The sequence below is a fragment of the Zonotrichia leucophrys genome, chromosome 15 (assembly GCF_028769735.1).
Source record: "Zonotrichia leucophrys gambelii isolate GWCS_2022_RI chromosome 15, RI_Zleu_2.0, whole genome shotgun sequence".
NCBI lineage: Eukaryota > Metazoa > Chordata > Aves > Passeriformes > Passerellidae > Zonotrichia > Zonotrichia leucophrys.
Window position 1 is genome coordinate 3,889,850 of NC_088185.1, and position 18,738 is coordinate 3,908,587.

At 54.8% G+C, this 18,738-nt stretch overlaps 2 protein-coding genes across 3 annotated transcripts in view; both read right to left on the reverse strand.

Moving 5' to 3' along the window:
• Positions 1 to 1,869: 1,869 nt before the first annotated feature.
• SELPLG (selectin P ligand) lies at positions 1,870 to 4,438 on the reverse strand. The gene is made up of 2 exons (XM_064726523.1): positions 4,114 to 4,438; positions 1,870 to 3,355 (listed from the first exon to the last, which is right to left on the reverse strand). Exon 2 carries the CDS (start codon positions 3,348 to 3,350, stop codon positions 2,040 to 2,042), a length of 1,311 nt encoding a protein of 436 aa, XP_064582593.1. The 5' UTR covers positions 3,351 to 3,355; positions 4,114 to 4,438; the 3' UTR covers positions 1,870 to 2,039.
• A 1,021-nt stretch (positions 4,439 to 5,459) lies between these two features.
• The window catches only part of CORO1C (coronin 1C), a 40,682-nt gene continuing 27,403 nt past the window's right edge, over positions 5,460 to 18,738 (reverse strand). For both annotated transcript variants that reach the window (XM_064726520.1, XM_064726522.1), the window contains exons 3-11: positions 18,339 to 18,461; positions 12,937 to 13,066; positions 12,025 to 12,206; positions 11,409 to 11,528; positions 10,475 to 10,579; positions 9,481 to 9,626; positions 8,961 to 9,018; positions 8,632 to 8,877; positions 5,460 to 7,975 (exon numbers count right to left, since the gene is read on the reverse strand). In XM_064726520.1, coding sequence (XP_064582590.1) covers positions 7,856 to 7,975; positions 8,632 to 8,877; positions 8,961 to 9,018; positions 9,481 to 9,626; positions 10,475 to 10,579; positions 11,409 to 11,528; positions 12,025 to 12,206; positions 12,937 to 13,066; positions 18,339 to 18,461 — 1,230 coding nt within the window. In that variant the 3' untranslated portion in view covers positions 5,460 to 7,855. The remainder of the gene's footprint in view (positions 7,976 to 8,631; positions 8,878 to 8,960; positions 9,019 to 9,480; positions 9,627 to 10,474; positions 10,580 to 11,408; positions 11,529 to 12,024; positions 12,207 to 12,936; positions 13,067 to 18,338; positions 18,462 to 18,738) is intronic.

Below are 18,738 nucleotides of genomic sequence, written 5' to 3' on the forward strand. Positions count from 1 at the left end.
GAACGCGCGGCGTGCAGGGCTGGGCTCGGCGGCACAGCCCGCCCGGGGAACCGGCAATTTGAGGCATTGCAGCCTTGCTCTGCTTCTAATTTGCTTCCCTGGGCTGCGCTTTTGCTGTGCCAGCAAAATACCCGGAGGGCGCCCGTCCTGCAGAGCGGCACGGGGCGTGGGGAGCTCCATGTGCGGTGTCGTGAGTGGGATTGTGCCACCCCCAGCGCCCTGCCACCCTCCACAACCCGGTGCCACCCCTGAGTCCCTGTCACCCTCCACAGCCCGGTGCCACCCCTGAGTCCCTGTCACCCATCATAGCCCGGTGCCACCCCCGGGTCCTGTCACCCATCATAGCCCGGTGCCACCCCTGAGTCCCTGTCACCCTCCACAGCCCGGTGCCACCCCTGAGTCCCTGTCACCCTCCACAGCCCGGTGCCACCCCTGAGTCCCTGCCACCCACCACAGCCCGGTGCCACCCCACCACGCCTGCCCTGAGGATCCTGCTGTGACACCGTGCAGGCTTCCCGTGAATTCCTGCGCTGTGAGGCGGGCCATGGCAGCCCGACAGGAGCTGCTGACTGCGCCAAATAGGGCGATTCCCGGCTCCCGCGGTGGAGGAGAGTTTCTCCTCGCTGAGCTCCTGCTGGAAAGCGGCTGGCACAGGGCTGGGAGAGTGGGAGCAATCCCTCGGATCTGCACCCATCCTATTCCTCACCAGCCTCATCCTCACCGGGGACAGAGGCTGGATGAGCTGCTGTGGGGTGAATCCTGAGGATGGGAGCATCCCTCTTCCTCCATGGCTGCTTTGGCTGGCGTGGGGACACAGTGAGACAGGGTGGCATCAGCAAGGAGCCCACAGCCAGGGTGTCCTGCGTGGGGACAGGCCATGGCCACCAGCTGTGGGTCCCCTGGCCCGGCTGACTCACCCATAAACATTTACATTCACAGCCGGAGCGGGGCTGTGCAGCTGCCAGGATCCAGATGGAAAATATCCCGAGCTCAGGGTGAATGTAAACAGGCAGCAGGGCTGGGATGCAGGTGAATGACCACGCTGGCAATTCCTCCTGGACAACCAGCCCAGAGTGGCCTTGGAAGAGGCTGCAAGCCTGAGGATATGGGGATGTGGGAATGGGAATGATGAATCTGGCGGGGTAGGAGGGAGGATGGAGAGATGGGGACATTGAAGCTGGTCACAGCAGGGATGGGGATGTGGGAATGGAGATGCTGAATCTGGAGGGGCAGGGGGAAGGATAGAGAGATGGGGATGTTGAAGCTGGTCACAGCAGGGATGGGGAGCCTGGGTGGAGCAAAATGGAAAAATTAGGACATTGAGCCTGGCAGGACAGGGCCAGTCCTGGGCTATTTTCACTGCCCCAAGGAAGGGATCAGTTGGTGGCCTGAGGGGTGACTGAACGGGTGAAAGGCTGGGACCTCCGCTGGCCTCTCGTGGATTTGCTCTCCCCATCCCTCCCAGTCCCAGCTGGATGATGCCGAGCCCCTGCACCACCGTTCCCCCCGGGGCCGAGCACCTGACAGGCAGCGGCGGCCCCGGAGGCGTCCCCGCCTCGCTGCAGCGACCGCAGGCAGGAACACGTTGTGCCACGAGCGCACCCGTCCTGTCGCTGTCCCCGTCCCCCCCGTTTCCGCCCCGTCCCCCCCGCCCTTCCAGCTCCCACGAGGCCGGGCAGGAGGTCCCGGGGGCTGCGGTGCCGTCCCCAAGGTCCCGGGCTCCGGTCCCTGCCTGGCCACGGGTTTCGTTTCTGCTCCCCCAGGGGCTTGAGGGGGAGGATGGAGAAGCGAAATTTTGGCAGCAGGATGTGGGCAGGCGGCGGGGCCGGGAGGGGGCTGGCGGGTCCCTGCCAGGAAGAGACCACCATGTCCGGGTAACTCTTTAATGGGATGGGCCTCGAGGGCCGAGCTGGACGCGGGGGAGCAGCTCCGTCTCACGGGTCCAAGCGACAACATCAGGGGACAGGGACGCCCTGCCCGCGGCTCCATCGGGGACCGGGCACGGCAGCGCTGCGGGATGCAGGAGCCATCCCTGGGGCTCAGGAGTGCTCCGGCAGGAAGCTGCTGAGAGTCAGGTTGTCTCCATCGGGCTCGGAGCTGCCGTCGGGCAGCAGCAGCTTGTGCCTCCGGGCGGGGACAGGACGGGGGCCGGCGGCCGCCTCGGCGTCGGGCAGCAGCGAGGAGATGCAAACCATCTCGGTGGGGCTGAAGCGGCGCTCCCCCGTCCGCGCCCGCCGCCACAGCAGCGACCCCAGCACGCCCGTGCTCACCAGGAAGGCGGCGGCCACCAGCCCCAGCAGCAGGATGGCCAGCAGGCACTTGCTCATGGCCCCGCTGGGCTCCCAGGACACCGCCGTGCCCACCGGCGTCGTGTCCCCGATGGCCGCAAGGGTCGATGCAGGCGGAGCTCGGGATTTCTTGGGTTTCCCGTAGCCCGTGCTGGTGAGGACAAAGGCTGGGGGGGCTGTTGAGCGTGGCCCCGTGGAGGAGTCGCTGTCCAGGCCATCAGTCACTGTGTCCTCCTCGATGAGTGCCGTGAGCCAGCCGGGGGTGGTGGTGGGGATGCTCTTTCGGGCTGCTGATGGTGTGCCAGGCTCTGAGCCTGGCAGCAGATCGGGAGCAGGGGAATCAGTCTCATCCATAGGATCAGCTGTGGTTGGCACCACGAGTGCCCAGCTGGCCTCAGTGCTGGATGCTGGTGGTGGGGCAGTGCTCGGGAGCAGGTCGGGATCAGGGGGATCTGTCTCATCCATGGGATCAGCTGTGGTGGGCACCCGGAGCAGGCTGGTGCTGGCACTGGTCACTGTTGGTGCCACAGAGTCCTCCAGTGAGTCAGGAGCAGGGGAATCTGTCTCATCCATAGGCCCGGCTGTGGTGGGCACTGCAGGCACCTGGAGCAGGCTGGAGTTGGTGCTGGGCACTGGTGCTGCAGAGCTCAGGAGCAGCTCAGGCTCGGGGGAATCATCATCCATGGCATTGGCTGTGGTTGGCACCAGGAGCAGGCTGGAGTTGGTGCTGGGCACTGGTGCTGCAGAGCTCAGGAGCAGCTCAGGCTCGGGGGAATCATCATCCGTGGCATTGGCTGTGGTTGGCACCAGGAGCAGGCTGGCCTTGGTGCCAGGTGCTGGCGGTGGCACAGAGACACCATCGCCTTTGTCACTGCTGATCATCGTGGTGGCACCGGGCTCCTGCCCACTGTCATCCCTCTTGCCACGGGAGTGGGGCAGGGGCTTGGTCTCCCCCCAGACCCACTGCCCGCCCCAGGGCAGCCCCGGCTCCAGCAGATCAGCCCCACACGCCCACAGGGGGCTCAGCACCAGCAGCACCAGCAGGGCCCGGCCCGGCGCCATGGGACCTGCAGGGGACACAAAGGGCAGGTGACATCGGGGTCCTGCTCCCTGCGGGAGAATGCTGAGCCCCAGTGTGGGATCACACTCCAACAGAGGATCCTCCTGCCCCCCTCGGGTTTGGGGGGATGGAGGAGGCACCCAGAGACCTCTTCCTGCCACAGCCTCTACCTGCGGGACCTCAGCCCAGCTCTGCTCCAGGAGCAAGTTTTGATAAGGAAGTTGAGTGTCTGGAAATGGGAAATCAGCCGCGATGGAGGCGGCTGCCCCGGGACGGGGCAGTTGCGGGATGAGTGCGTCCATGTGGAAATGAAACCACAGGGATGTCACCCTCGTTGTGACAGACACCCCTTGTCAGGGTGCCCGTCCCCACCCCCACCCGCCGGCTGGGCTGGCACAGGGCTCCAGGGCTGAGGCCACCATGAGCCTGTGTCTCTGAGCTGGAGCAGGAGAGGCAAATCCACCCCAAACTCACCCCAAATCCCCCCATTCCATCACCAATCCCCCCACAGCTCCCTCGGCAGCCCCGGTGGGCGGCGGCCGCCGCGGTCCCCGAGGATCCGCACCCAAGAGCATCCGGGCACGGCGGAACGCTCCGAGCATCCCCAGGAGGCTCCCACACCCCCAGAGCACCCACCCGCCTCCCCAGACCCCAGGGACCAGCACGGAGCGTGGCACCCTCAGGGACCCTCCATGAGCATCCCCTCTGCATCCAGAGCATCCCTGGGGCCGAATCCCGATCCAGCCCCTTCCCAGCAGGGCTCACCTGTGCTGATGGATCCCAACCTCAGGAATCACCGGCGAGGCTGGCACGGAGGGCCGAGGGCAGCCCCAGCACCGGCACCCGCGGGGCGTCGTGGGCCGCCCTCCGCCTGCACCTCCGGCCGGGCGGGGCAGGGAGGGAGCGCGGAAAGGGCTGCGGTTTCCAGAGCCCGGGGAGGGGAAGGACGTCACGGCGAGAGCGGGGCCAGCGAGGGCCGGGGGCTGCGGGCACCCCCGGCGAGGGCTGCTCCCCACCAAGGGGCTTCCTCGGAGGGCTCGGCCCCAGCGGAGCAGCTGCGCGCCGGGGCTGGCGTCGCTCCGAAAGCAGAAGTGACGGCAAACCTGGTGCCAGGGCTGCCACCCCCGCGGGCACGGTGTGGGCATGGCCGGGGAGGGGGCCAGGGTGCCCTGAGACACCTCAGCACCGGGAAACGAGGAGGAGGAGGGTGAGGGCCTGACTTGATGTTTTGCACAGCCCTTGTGCCGGGCTCCTTCTCTCTGCGCCATCCCCAGGATGCTCGGGGGGGCTCTCGGGGGGGCTGCCCGGTGTTGTCCTGGGTGTTGTCCCGGCCTCGTGGCACTGGCACGACAGGAAAGCCCCCGCCCCAACCGCAGGCTCCCGCAGGGCGGGAGGCGCAGCCGCAGCCGCAGGAAGGTGCTGCAAGAGCCGCATCCGCAGGAACGGGCTCGGGGTGTCAACAACCCCCCGGCCTCGGAAAGCTCGGCCCGTCCCCGCTCCGAAACACCTGGCCAGGGGCTGGAAAAGGGAAGAAAAGGGGCTCAGGATGTGGGATGAGCATCCCCGGGATGGATCCATGGGAGCAGGGAGCACTCATTCTCTGGGAGCATCCCTGCCCGGCTTTGGGGCGGTGTCAGGGTCAGGGTGTTCTGGAGGGGGTTGTGCAACATCCCCTGAAATGCCTCAGCCCTGAGAAAGCTCAAACCTGGGTGGGGTAAGAGATGCTGTTTCCAGCCCGGGCTCTGTGTCATTTCAGACTTCCTGCAGCCTGAAAACAAATTTCACCTGGGGAAGAGCAGAATGAGCCCCCCCCAGATCCAGGGTGGCTCCCAAGCAGGGCTGCTCCTTCCTGGGAACACATCACCCCCATCCACCCCGAGATCCCATCACATCCCACACCCAGCCAAGCTCTTGGGTTCCTCACTGGGAATCACCAGGGAGATTCCATGTGTGACCCCAGGAACGGGCCCTGGCTCTCCTGGGACAAGAGCAGAAGGTCCCCAAGGACCCCCTCATCCACAGCCCCCCACTGAAGCATCCCTCACTCCACATCCCAGTTATCAATCAGAGCTGGAATGCCGAGAGGCAAAGGAAAAGCCAAGCAGAGGCAGTTTATAATCAATGACTTTTATCTTTTGAAAATGGAAGCAAATATTTGGACAGATACTCTGGCCGCTCTATAAGAGCGCGTCTTTCCGGACTGGGCTGGTTCTCTCCCGGGATATCACGGCTACAAAAAGCTTCAGGCACTGACTCCGGTTGAGCCTGGCGAGGCATCAGTTCATTTAAATAAAATACAGGCTAGGAACTAAAATCTCCCACACCCCCACCCCCGGGCACCTCAATCCAGCGGCTCCCAAAACTGATTTCCCTCCAATGTTAGGAACAAACCCGAGGTCCCCGAGCACACAACCCTGAAGTCACACGTACAAATCAACACAGAAATCACCACTGTGGGGAGAACAACCTTCGGGTTTGGGATCCAAAAGGAAAAAAAAAAAAAAAAAATCCATAAAAATACACATCTCAGGCATTTACTGCAATACAGAAACGTCACCAAACAGCCAAAGAACCTGGAGCAGCCGGATTGTGGATCCACGGGCACAGGGCAGGGGATGCCACTTGTCCCTAAAACACAGAAATCCCACTTTTCTGAAGCTTTCCTGCTCTGCAATCCCACCACATCCTCTGTCTCCTCCATCCCGTCCTCCTCGTGCCTCTCCAGCTACGTCCCCCGGCCGATTCTGCCTCCACACACACATCCCTCCACAACAGGGAATCCTTAACCTGGAATTCTGAACATGCAAACACTGGGAAAAATGGAAAATCAGAGAATTCCTAGCTAAACTAATGGAAAATAATAAAAAAATCGATCACTTCAGCCTGGATGAGGGACTCGTGTCCACGGGGATGCTCCGGGTGGGAGCACACGGAGCTGCCACAGGGACAGAGCCCGGCTGGGATGAGGATCCAGAGCTCTCAGACACCTGATGGTCTCTGCCCACCTTTGGATCCAGGATGGGTTATCAGCACTCCCTGGCACTGCAGGGATGGGCTCGTGCTGGGCACAGCTCTGTGGGGTGTCCTGGATCCCATTCCCAGCACAAGGACACGGCCTGGGAGCAGGGAGCCAGCCTGCCCCACCATCCCTGATGGCTCCTCCACAGGGCACAGCCTGCCCAGCACGGCTCTGCTGAGCTGAGCTCCCATGGAATGCCAGGAGGGGCCCTCACAGGGCCTCTCCCTGCAGGATCCCAAAGGAGCTGTGTGAGAAACCAGCTCTCCAAAGTGGGATCAAATCCACCCTCCCAGTGCCTTCTGCTCTGAAGGGTTGGGAGTGCAAGGTGGGGTTTGGGGTTGGAGGTCGCTCATCTGGTCTGGGAACAAATCCTTTCCTGCATGGAAGGGTGGCAGGCAGGAATGGGAATGATGGACAGGAGAAAACAAATGATAAAAAAAAGTAACAACAGAGGCATTTTGTTTGTGGAGAATTATCGTGGAAAAAATCACCTTTCTGCTGCTAATGCTGCTTTGGAAGCACAGAAAATTCCTATTATCAGCACTGGTGTGAAGGGCTGATGGATTCCAAAAGCTCCTTAAAATCCATGAGCTCAGGAGTGTTGGGGGGCAAGAACAAGGATTTACAGCAATGACAGCTGGCATCCCACAGCTCACCTGGAACTCCATGCTCCATGGATAAAAACATTCCTGCATGGAAATCACTTCTGCCATGAAATGGAAATAAAAATGAGCAAGTAAAACGGGTGAGTTTGGTCATGGAAACAAACTTTGGGATTGTAGGAAAATGGGAACATGGTGCTGGCTTAAAACTTCAGTAGGAAATAAATCCCCTCATTCAGAATGATATATTTGTATTTTTCTGTCAGCCAACAGGGCTGGGGACACTTTGTGGAGCAGGAAAGGCAGCTGATCCCATCTCCAAGGGGATTCCACAGGGAAGAGAAAGGAAGGGAACCCACCTGATTGTTCCAAATGGAGGATTTATACAAAATAGCTTCAGCTTTGTTCTCTGCACAGTGTAAACACCCCCCACACCCCCTGTCCCTTGGAATGGAAACACAAATACTGCAAAGTGGCAAATAAGAAAAATAAAAGCGATTTTTTTTTCTATTTTTTGGCAACTCTAAAAAAAAAAAAAGGTTTAAGAACAATGTGGCATTGGTCCCTAAATCTAGAAAAAGATATTTGGGCATGACATTGGAAGTCAAGAACGGATTCGTTTTTTAAAGATTCATAATAACATCTGGGAAAAAAAACCCAAAAAAAAAAAAAAAAAACTTGTAAAAGTAGCACTTCTTGTTTTTGACACAGTCACAGAAATTCATTGGAACATCGGGAAACGAAAAAGATCTTTCACTAAAAAGCTTGGCTTGAAATCATCGGCTCTCTTGACGTGGATTTAGGAGAACAGGAAAGCTCGTACTGGAATGCTGCAGGCTGCTGCTGGCTGAACTGGGAGCTGGGATGTGCCTGGGCTGGGGCGCCCTCAGTCCGCGATCTTGGCCATCTGCTGCTCCAGCTTGGAGATGCGCTCGTCCTGGCTGGAGATCGTGTCCTTGATGGATTTCAGCTCCTTCAAAATCTCGTCCAATTTGGCGTCGTTTTGCTGGAAGATCAGAAAGGATGAGTTGGGAGAGCTCTGGGGTTCTCCAAGGAAAGGGCTCCTCCCTGTGGGATTGTTGGAGGGATGGGGCTGTGACAGATTTGGGAGCAGTTGGGATGCTCAGGGAAGGGAGCAGCATCTCCAGTGCACCCACCCAGGACCATCAAAGCCATACTTTCCTCTCTGTCCCAAAGGACAGGGATTAGTGGTGAACAAGGTGCTGGTGCTGGGTTAGGGTTGGACTTGGGGATCTTGAATTAGGGTTGGACTGGGGGATCTTGAAAATCTTTTCAAACATTTAGTGGTTCTGTGATTTAGAAAAAGCAATTCCAAGTAATCTTCCATGTCTACAGAAGCATTAGAATCACAGAGTCATGGAATATCCCAAGTTGGAAGGGACCCACAGGGATCATCCAGTCCAACTCCTGGCCCTGCCCAGGACACCCCAACAATCCCAGGCTGTTCCCTGGGGCTGTGACACCTCATGGGAAGCCTGGTCAGTGTCCCAGCACCCTCTGGGGGAAGAAGAATCTTTTCCTGATATCCAGCCTAACCTTCCCCTGGCAGAGCTCCAGCCATTCCCTCAGGTCCTGTCACTGGTCCCACCCTGGCATTCCCACCTGAGGCCATCACCCCCACAATTCCTGGAGTTTACTCACGGAGTTTGAGGCATCCGCTGCTTTCTTTGGAGCGTTTATGAGATCACCCTTCTTGTTGCCAGCAGGTTTGTTGTCCAGTATGTTCTTCTTGACCACCTTGAGATCCCTGTTTTTGCCTGGAATGTACCCGTGCTTCAAGGAGATGAGGAGAGGATCAGCGTTCTTCCCCTCAAACCACTCCTCTGCTTCCAGAGCTGCCTCTGGGCCGGCTGTGTCCGGGTACAGGTCATCCTGGAAGAGGTCAGACTGCAAGGCAGGAGACATGGATCAGTCAGGAGCTCTGGGAGGCAGGAGCTGGCTCCAAAGCCCGGCCCCAGGGCAGTGCTCACCTTGCGGGGAACCGTCATGATGATGGGCTCACACTTCCTCTCGTGGAGCTTGAAAAACCTGTGTGGAAAAGGAGAGGTGGGACAGGGAGTGAGGATCAGGGAGATGGAGGACATGGGAAAGGAGCAACCCCAAGGAACCACAGAAATCCCTGAGACCATCAAGTCCAACCATTCCCAAGGCCACCATAACCCACGTCCCCAAGTGCTGTTAATCCCTCCTGGATGGGGACTCCACCCCTGCCCTGAGCAGTCCCTTCCAATGCCTGAGCCCCCCTTTCCAGGAAAAAAATTGTTCCTAATATCCAAGGACATTTCCCCTTGTCCTATCACTTGTTTCCTGGCAGAAAAGATGGCTCATGTTCCCAGACAACAGTGATGTCACCACACTGACATCCTGAGATGTTTCCTGCCCTCCCCAGCTTTTCTGAACCACAGCTGCCCTGTGCTCAGTGCTCTGCTGCTTCAACCACTCCTGCAGTGCCCAGCCCCAGCTCCCAGCCCTGGGATGAGCTCTCCTCACCTGGCAATCTCACACTTGTTGACATCAAGGCCCCTCTTTGGCATGAACCCCATGCCCCTCTGCGGCTCTTTGCTGCTGAAGGTGTTGAGGTAGTGAACGTACGGGGACTCATCCGTGATCTCGAAGTAGCGGATGCTGCTGTCACCCTGCAAGGAACCCCAGGAGAAGCTGCAGCACCTGTGTTCCCTGTGCCCACACTGCTGCTCCCATTTCCTTTCAGGAATGCTGCCATGGACAGCTCACAGCTGTTTTTGAAGCAAGGCTGATCCCCTCCACAATCTGAGTCCATCAAGTGAACAATTCCTCCCAGTCCTGTTCCAAACACTGTGGGACAGGGATTGAGCTCTGCTCCCAGGCTGGGAGTGGCCCCAAGTCACCTCTTGTGGAAAAACCTCCTGCCACAATCAGGCAGAAATGCTATAAACCAGTTAATCCTCAATTCCAAGCAATTTCACCACACTGCGGTCTCTGAAACTGCAGGAGGAGTGGCTGATAGAAACCAAATATTCCTCACCAGCTGCTACAAAGATGGGATTTATGAACATACTTGTGTGGACCTTCCTTTGTAATTCCTTGCTCATCTTGGCTTGGGCTCCTATTTGTAGGAGTCCATCAAATGTGGGCACCAAATTCCTACAAATTGCTTCTAGAAAGGAGTACCCAATTCCAGTTTTCTATTCTTTAACCCCATAAAATTACAGAGAGTCACTACATGCTCCAGCATCTCCAAGGACAACACCCAAAATGCACCTTCCTCCCATTCCAGTGTAAAACCACCCAGGTTAACACCAGCAAGAAATGTTTAGGCAACAGTTTCAGACTTGTTGCATTAGGAGCAGCTTTACCTAACCCATCTCCAAGAAACATCCAGGTCCTTCCCAGATTCTGCAGAATTGAGGATCAAACCCTTTCCAGAGCAGCCTGGTCCCTCTGCAGCACTGATATTTTGGGGAACATTTCACAGGCTCCAGGTGCCTCCAAAGCCTCTCCTTACCTTCCCACACAGGTAAATGATGTTGGTGTCTGGGTCATAGAAGGGCAGCAGGACCCCGTTGCTGGTGTCCATCTCGTGAAGCGCTATTGGCTCCTCCATGTTTTTCTGGAAATAAAAATGCCAGGGATGTTAATAAAGAATGGAAAAGCTTCTGTTCATAGAGGGAGGGTCTAAATTATTAACACTCTGTAGGCAGCGAGCTCCCAGTGGTGTCTGCACCACCCAGAAGGATCCGTGTGTTACAACAAATGCTGGGAATGTTCATGAACTGATTCATTCCCCAAGGGCATTTTAATCACTAAATTAAATAAAAACAGGAGCCAGGAAAATTCACCAAGTCAAGGGAAATATGTGACACAGTGAGTTAGTGTCAGTAGGATGGGAGATGGGACAGAGCCTCCTTCCCTGGGGACACTCAAAAGCCACCTGGACACAATCCAGGTGGTCCTTCCACCCTGAACCCTCCTGGGATTGCTGCTGCCTGCTCTCCACAATGCACAGAGAGAAGTGACCTTCCCACAGCCCCTCTGCTCCCTGTGCATCTTCCCAGGCACTTCCAACCTGCAGCTCCTGCTCAGCTCCTTCACTGAGTGACCACACAGCCAAAATCATGGAAGCAGGAGCAGGCAGCAGATGGAGTGGGAATAACCTCAAGTATATAAACTATGAATTTAGGAAGGAATTCTTCTCTGTGAGGGTGGTGAAGCCCTGAAGAAGACCCCAGAGAAGCTGTGGCTGCTCCATCCCTGTTTGGACGGACTTTGAGCAACCTGGGCTAGTGGAAGGTGTCCCTGCCCACGGATTGGAACGGGATTTGCTTTAATGCCCCATCCAACCCAAGCCAAGCCATTCCAGGATTCCATGGCTGCAGGGCTGGGTTGGGAGGAGCAGGCCATGGATGTGAGGAGCCCAGGGATGCAGGCTGGGCTCGTACCGGGTTCCACAGGGCCAGCTGCCGCTCGCTCATGCGGCTGAAGCCGGTGGTGAAGATGTTCCCGTCCGCCAGGAAAATGGCTCGCATGGGCCGGGCTCCCTCGTGGGTTTTCTCCTTCTCCTGGAAGAGAGGAGCAGATCAGGACCAGCAGTGAACAGAAAAACCCTTGGAGTGGTGGCTCCTCTCTGGACACACTGCTCCTCTCCAACACCCAGCTCTCCTCCCCTGCTGCCTGAGGGAAGAGCCCAAACACAGCCACGGGAGAAGGGGACACTCCTGGCTCATTCCAGCTTTGCCTCTTGCAAGGCTGAAGGAAAACCTCTTTGTAAGCTACAACTAAAGCTCTGCTTTGCATGCACAACTCTGGAACTGTAATTATACAAAAGGATTAGATGTGGAATTACACTCCTGCAGGTTTAAAACTGAGCCCTAAAATCCCAGTTCAAACACTAATCCCAATAAACCCAGACAAATCCTCCAACTCCTACTATTCCTCCTGTAATTTCTGAAGAAAACGACTCAACGTGGTGTGTAAACCCCACATATTTCTTCCATATTTTCTTCACTTCCTGCTGGAGTGAATCCAGTTGTTTCTTTAAGGATTAAGCAAACTTACAGCAACAATTTCTTGTTTCCTGGGGTCGATAACTCGGACTTTTTTGTCTTTGGAAGCTGTGCAGATGAGGCTGCCGTTGCGATTCCAGCTCACGTTGTAGATCATGTCCACGTGCATGTCATCCAGGTTGATGAGGGCTTCTCCTGTTCCCACATTCCAGATGATGATGGCATTATCACAGCCTAAAATGGGAAATAACAGCTCCAGTCACAGAACTGGGGGACACAGGGGCAAAGTCAGAGGTGGGGAACAAGGAATAAACCCCCTGCAGCTCCAAAGTGTTTTTGGGGAAACCAAAACCCAGACTGGGAGCTCAGGAGGGATTTTTATCAATGGAAAACACCCAGCTCATCCAACAATCCAGCTGAAAGGACTCATTTCTTTCCTTGGGACCAAACCCATGGAAGTCTCAGATGGTACCAATGGATAATGAATTATCCAATTTATTTCCATAATGATGTGACTGATTTTCAGTGGTCAAAAGAATCTCATTCCATGGACTGTACCGGCCAAGGAGACAATTTGAAAAATGCTGCCCATGAGAGGTTGTGGACTCTGGGATACTTTGCAGGGATCAAGGGAAAGGAGAAACACTTGGGCTTGTTCTAAAAGTATATGAGAACAGGGATGTGGGGAATACAGATGTAAATTGTTCTTGCAGATCAAATAAAGTCTGGAACAACTTTCACACTCCAATTCCAGACAATTCCTCAGTGCTTATCCCTGTAAACTGAAGATAAAAAAGGCTGAGATACAGAGGGGGCTGTGAGCCACGTGTCCCGGTGCTCCCAGCTACTGCCACGGGTCTTGTGATTCCCAGGGATCTGAGCAGCTGGGAGAGGGAAGAAGGAAAAGCTGGAGAGGAAGGAAGGCAGGGAGAGGAGCTGATGACGCCCATTGCTGTGCTCCTACCTGCGCTGAGCAGCACGTTCCGCGCCGTCGGATGCCAGGCCACGATGCCAACTCTCTTGGAATGGCCTTCTAGCACTACCACCGGCTCTGTCAGGGACAGGGTGAGCCCGTTCTCGGGAATCTGCCACACCTGGGAGGGACAGGAAAGCAAAGGAAAGCTGCTCAGGCGAGGGCAGCCCCTCTGCAGAGCGCGTGGCTCGGCTGCTTCCCGCGTCCCGCAGCCGCCGGAGCTGTCAGTGCCCCGTGTGAACAGGGAGGGAATCAGGGAGGGAATCAGGGAGGGAATCACTCCCAGCTGTCAATAAGCCCTTGGCTGATCCATGAGGAAAATCCTTCCTCACTCATGGGCCTGCACAAACCCACAGCTCCTCATGGTGCAACCCCTGTATTTCCATGTGCACAGACCCACTCCGCTCCTGCTCCCCAAGGAATCTGGAAAATCTCCCCTGCAGCTCCAATTCCATGGAAAGAGCTGCTGTCTTTCCAAACTATGCCTGTCCTGCTGCAGCTCTACCACTGCCTACTCTTCATTACTTTAAGAACACCAGCAATTCGTTTTCCTCTTAGATTCAGGATCCTTCCTGATCCCATTTAATTAGAGAATGGTTTGGTCCTGGAAGGAGCCAGAGCAGCCCAAATCAGCTGTGCCTGTTCACTTCTTGCCTGGTTACACAACCCTTCTGCTGCAGGGAAGGGCCACCAGGAGGAGGAACAGCCCCCCAAGGATGCCAGAGCACTGGAATTCCAGCAGGAGGGAGGTGGCTTTTGCAGCTGGCAGCAAACAGGGATGGGACAGACAAACCCATCACCCCAGAGCCCCAGGGCAGGATCAGCCCCACCAAAACTATTCCTGCAATTCAGCACTGGACAATCATCTTGGAATTGAATTTGACCTACATAGAGTGTATTAAAAAATGCCATGGAATTCCAGGGAGAGCTCCTCGGGGAGCAGTTGGAGCTGCTGAAGGTAGGTGGCAGCATTAGAGCACGCTCGCTTTGCTTCCCATTGTCTGCTTTTCCTGGAGTTGGGAGAATGGGGCTTGCCAGCCCCTGCCCACCATGCCCAACAAGCTGTGGGATGTGAGGGAGTGGATTTAGGAAGTGAGGCAGACTGAGATGGACACGTGGATTTCTGTGCTAATCCCAGTTTTTCCCTTCTCAAAGGAATGACTGGCACTGGAAAAAAAAACCCAGCAAGATGCAGAGATTCTCAGTGGGTACCAGCTCACCTCTAAATAACCCAAAACTGATTTAGCTTTTCATGGACACAGCTCCCAGTGCCCTCCTTCCCACACCCTCAGCTTCCAGGAGGAATGACCACAATGGGAACACTTCCCAAGGAGAGGATTCCACAAAATGGTCACAGCCCCAAGGCTGCCAGAGCTCCAGAGCCTTTGGACAAGGCTCTGAGGCACAGGGTGGGATTGCTGGGGTGTCTGTGCAGAGCCAGGATCAAACCAGGCTCACAGGGAAATTACAGAACTTTGGATGCAGGATTTACCCTGCCAAAGGGGAGGACTCAGTTCTGTTCTGCACCATCTCAGCCAGGAAGGACCTGAGATCCCTCTGAGCAAGTGCAAAGGAGCCAGAAAACTCCAGAACCAAATTTAAACGTGAGACAGCAAGTGCAGGGGGTGGGAAAGGAAAGGGAGGCAAAATCCCAGTGAAAAAGTTGAGTTTTTTTTTTAAAAGCCACTGGAGACAGATGGAATTTTCTGTCAGGTAAAGAGCTGGGAGCAGCTGCAGAGCACTGCAATCCTGGGCAGATTTCAGACTACTGACCCAATAACCCTCCCTGCTATTCCCAAAAATAATAAAGAAACAAATGTGGAAGGTCAGGGCACGGCCCAGCCCCTCGTTCCTGCACAGGGTGGGGGTCTGGCCTCAGCCTGGGATCAAATCAGGTTCACAGGGAAATCACAGAATTTTGGATGCAGGACTTACCCTGCCGAGGGGGAGGACTCAGGATGACTCCAAGGAAACCTGAAATTGCTGCAGGATTGCCTGGGCTTTAGGAAGGGTTTGTCAGCTCTCCCTCCCGTGGGTGTCTGAGTGTTTTTGGGGGGGTTTATGTTGTTATCAAGGGGGTTATGATGTTATCAAGGCTGTTTGTTTGTGCAGGAGGAAGTGGAGGGGTGGCACAGCTGAGGGAGAGGTTTGGGGCTGCAGGAAGGGCAGGAGGGGAAGGTTTTGCACAAGCAGCATGTGAGAAAGAAAACAAAGCAAACTTTTCTTTCACCCCCTTTAAAGAGAAGCAAAAACGGCCTCCTCTGGCTCTGCACAAGTTGAAAAGAAGACTAAATCCATGTTTATAAAAAGCATTACTTCCTACATCATATATGTCAATTTTTATCACTTTAAGTAAGGAAACAACTGAATTTGGGGCCTGGATTTATCCATGGCCCTGCAGGAAGAGGCTCTTGGTGCATCATTTTTGCAGGGTCACATCTTCTCCTCATCCCCCCTGCCCTGCTTGGTGGCTCAGGTCACTGCAAGAGCTCTCTTTGATTTTTAAAGGAATTTGCTCCATCACATGAGCTCTGCTCTGGCCTTTCCACACAAATTCCTTAAAATCCACCTTCAGATGAAGAAAATTTTCCATCTCTGAGGAAGGGCCTCGATACCATCTAGAAATCTTTATCCACTAAAACATTTTCCAGCTGAACCAAAAGCCTGCAGTACATCAGAGCCATTCAGCACAACATCAAGCTGGAATATTTAAGTAATTCCTCATTTGCTGGCACAAGGAAACAATTCCTCCAAGGGAAGAGGCCACAGAAGGTATTTGCAAGGAAGGCTTTGGAGAGGGATGTCAGGTCCTCTCCTCTTTCCCAGTCTTGTCTCCGATGATGTCTGGTATTCCTAACACCAAACCTGTTCAAGGTTTATGGGCAGGTTTTGTAAAAATCTGGGAATTTCTTTAGAGGGAAAGGTTTCTGGCTTTGGATAGGGCCAAGTGGAGATTCCTTGTGCCACAGGGAGGCTGCAGAGTTATGGCTGCAGGGAATCAGCCCTGTCCACCTGGAGACAGTGGTTTGCACCTCAAATCCATTTTCTATCCCTCAATACCATCCCAAATCCATATTCTATCCCTCAACACCATCCCCAAATCCATATTCTATCCTTCAATACCACCCCAAATTCATGTTCTATCCCTCAACACCATCCCAAATCTACACTCTCTCCCTCACACAGTCCCAAATCCATGTTCCTTCCCTCAGATCATCCCAAATCCACATTCTCCCCCTCAATACCACCCCAAATCCACATTCTCCCCCTCAATACCACCCCAAATCCACATTCTCCCCCTCAATACCACCCCAAATCCCCATTTTCTCCCTCACACCACCCCAAATCCCCATTTTCTCCCTCACACCATCCCAAATCCACGCTCTCCCCCCTCAATACACGTCTGGCTGACGTAGCTGAGATTTCTTGTGAGATCCTAAATCCCTGAGTGCCAGGGCACAGATGGTCTTTAAGAAGCAGGATTTTTTCCCCAGCAGCTGGAATTGCACAGAATCCCCCACGTCACTTTCTGTGCCTCCCCCCAGCAGAGCTCAGAGCCCACGAGCAGCCTCGTGTCCTGCAAAGCTCCCTGGGTTTATTCTGCCCAGGAATCAGAACACAAACCCTTTCTCCAGGAAAAAAAAAAGGACACTGAACTGTCCATGCCAGGCCAGAAAAGCAATTAAAATTAGGGAAAGCTCATTAGCTCACTGCCAAAAGTCCAAGCCAGGGGTGTTCTTTGGGATGTGCAGTTCCCAACTGTCCTGAACGACTTGGGATCCATCACTTCCCATTCCAAACCTCCAGCTAACACAACCCAGCACATCCCTGACCCTGGAAGTGCAGCAAGGACTCACCTATTTCCCCTTCCACTCCACACAGGTCACACCAAACACAAAACCCCCAGAGGGCTCCACCCAACCCTGCTCCACCCTCCTTCCCACACGGTTCCTGCCTCCAGGGATGGATGGGAAGCTCATCCCCACCTTGGGATGTGTGGAGAACCCCCAGAGTCCAGCAGGAGGTGCAGATCCCTGCAGTTTGTGTCCCCATCAGGATGGTGTGAGGGACACAGTGGGTTTGGGATGGTTTGGGAGGGAGAGAGTTTGTCCACTTGGACAACTTGCAGCTGAACTCTGTCAGTTTTTCTCCACAATTCAGTCCCTTTGGAGCCTCCCAACATATTTCTCATTGCACTTGGATTACAGACTTATTTTGCCTCCAAGGAGGCAGCTCTGGCCCTTCACTGATGCTCACATTTCACAAACATTCCCAATGTGCAGCCCTTCTCCATTCTGGTTGGAGAAACATTCCTGCATCCTTCCAAAGCTCCGTTCCAGCCCAGTAGTGAGAGTTGCTAACACAGAAGTTGTTGTTTTGTTTAATATTAAATATAGCCCATTTTGTTAACATGTTTCAGCTTCCAAGACTGAGAGATCACAGGCAAGAGCTGTCCCAGGAAAAGCCTCTTGGGATGAATCCCCTCCCAAACATTTTAACGATGAACAGAAGCAAAAGAATTTATCTGACATGATCTATAATAAGATTTCAATATAACATTCAGCCTACAGCATTTCTAAATATGGCCAAAGATCCCTGGAGTTATTTGGCATTATTTCATCTTCCAAGGATTTTCTTTCACTTATTCTGCTGTGTTTGCATACGTGGGATTCCACATCCGTCACGGAGCGAGCCCGGCTGGGCCATCACTGACTTAGAACAGGTCTAAATCCAAGGCTGGCAGGTGCAGAATTTGTGAAATTATTTTTATTTATTTATTTAAAAAAGACATTTTGACATCTGCTCAAAACTTGGAGATAGAGGGAAAATTTCACTTCCTTAAATCTTGAAGGAATCTTGGAACCTTCCAACCCTGGATCCCTGGGCTCCTCACATCCATGCCCTGCTCCTACCAGTGAGCTGGGCTCATTCCCTTCCAATCCCTTCCTCTTCCCAACCTCATTCCCTTTCAATCCCTACCTCTTCCCAACACACACCTCCACACCCATTGGGATATCTGAGGTAAGGAACCAGCTGTCTTCTCACAGCTCAACAAATCAGAGCACCTCACCACAGACCGGCACTCTCATTCCTCTTCCCAATCAAACAAATGCCCAGGAGAAGGAAAAATGGAAAAAAAATTCTTCCCTGTGAGAGTGGTGAGGCCCTGGCACATGTTGGAAGTGTCCCAGGCCAGGCTGGACAGGGCTTGGAGCAACCTGGTCCATGGAAGGTGTTGGAATGGGATGAGCTTTAAGTTCCTTCCAACCCAAACCTTTCCACGACCACTCTGCCCTCACCTCACCTTGGAACAGAAGGTTCCTGGAGACACCTCCAGGGATTCCAGAGTCCTTTGGAGCAGGAGCAAAGCCCACCCCAGAAGGGACACTCACCATGACAGTGCAGTCCTCGGAGCCGCTGGCGATGACCTGGTCATTGTGGGGACACCAGTCGATGTCCAGCACCGGCCCCGTGTGCCCACACACTGTGGGGTAGGACTTGTCAATCCTGCCTGTCTGGAGGGAAGAAGAAGAAAGAGAGCTGTGATATCCTGAAGGAAGGTGCTTCCCAACCCTCTGTTTGCTCTTTCACATCCACAGTTCCATGAGATCTGAACTCGTGGATCAGCAGAGGAACAGACCAGCAGCTCTTCTCCAGCATCAATGAGCTGGAAGCTCCCCATGGAGCAAAGGAAAGGGTTCAGAGATCCAGCACAGCTGGGCTGTGACCCCACATCTCAGCACCTGCTGCCACACCATCCCTTTTTCCACCCCAACCTTCTGGGAAGAGCAA

Coding starts and splice junctions, on each gene's coding strand:
- SELPLG (XM_064726523.1), bottom strand. CDS start 3,350: ATGGCGCCGGGCCGGGCCCTGCTGGTGCTGCTGGTGCTGAGCCCCCTG.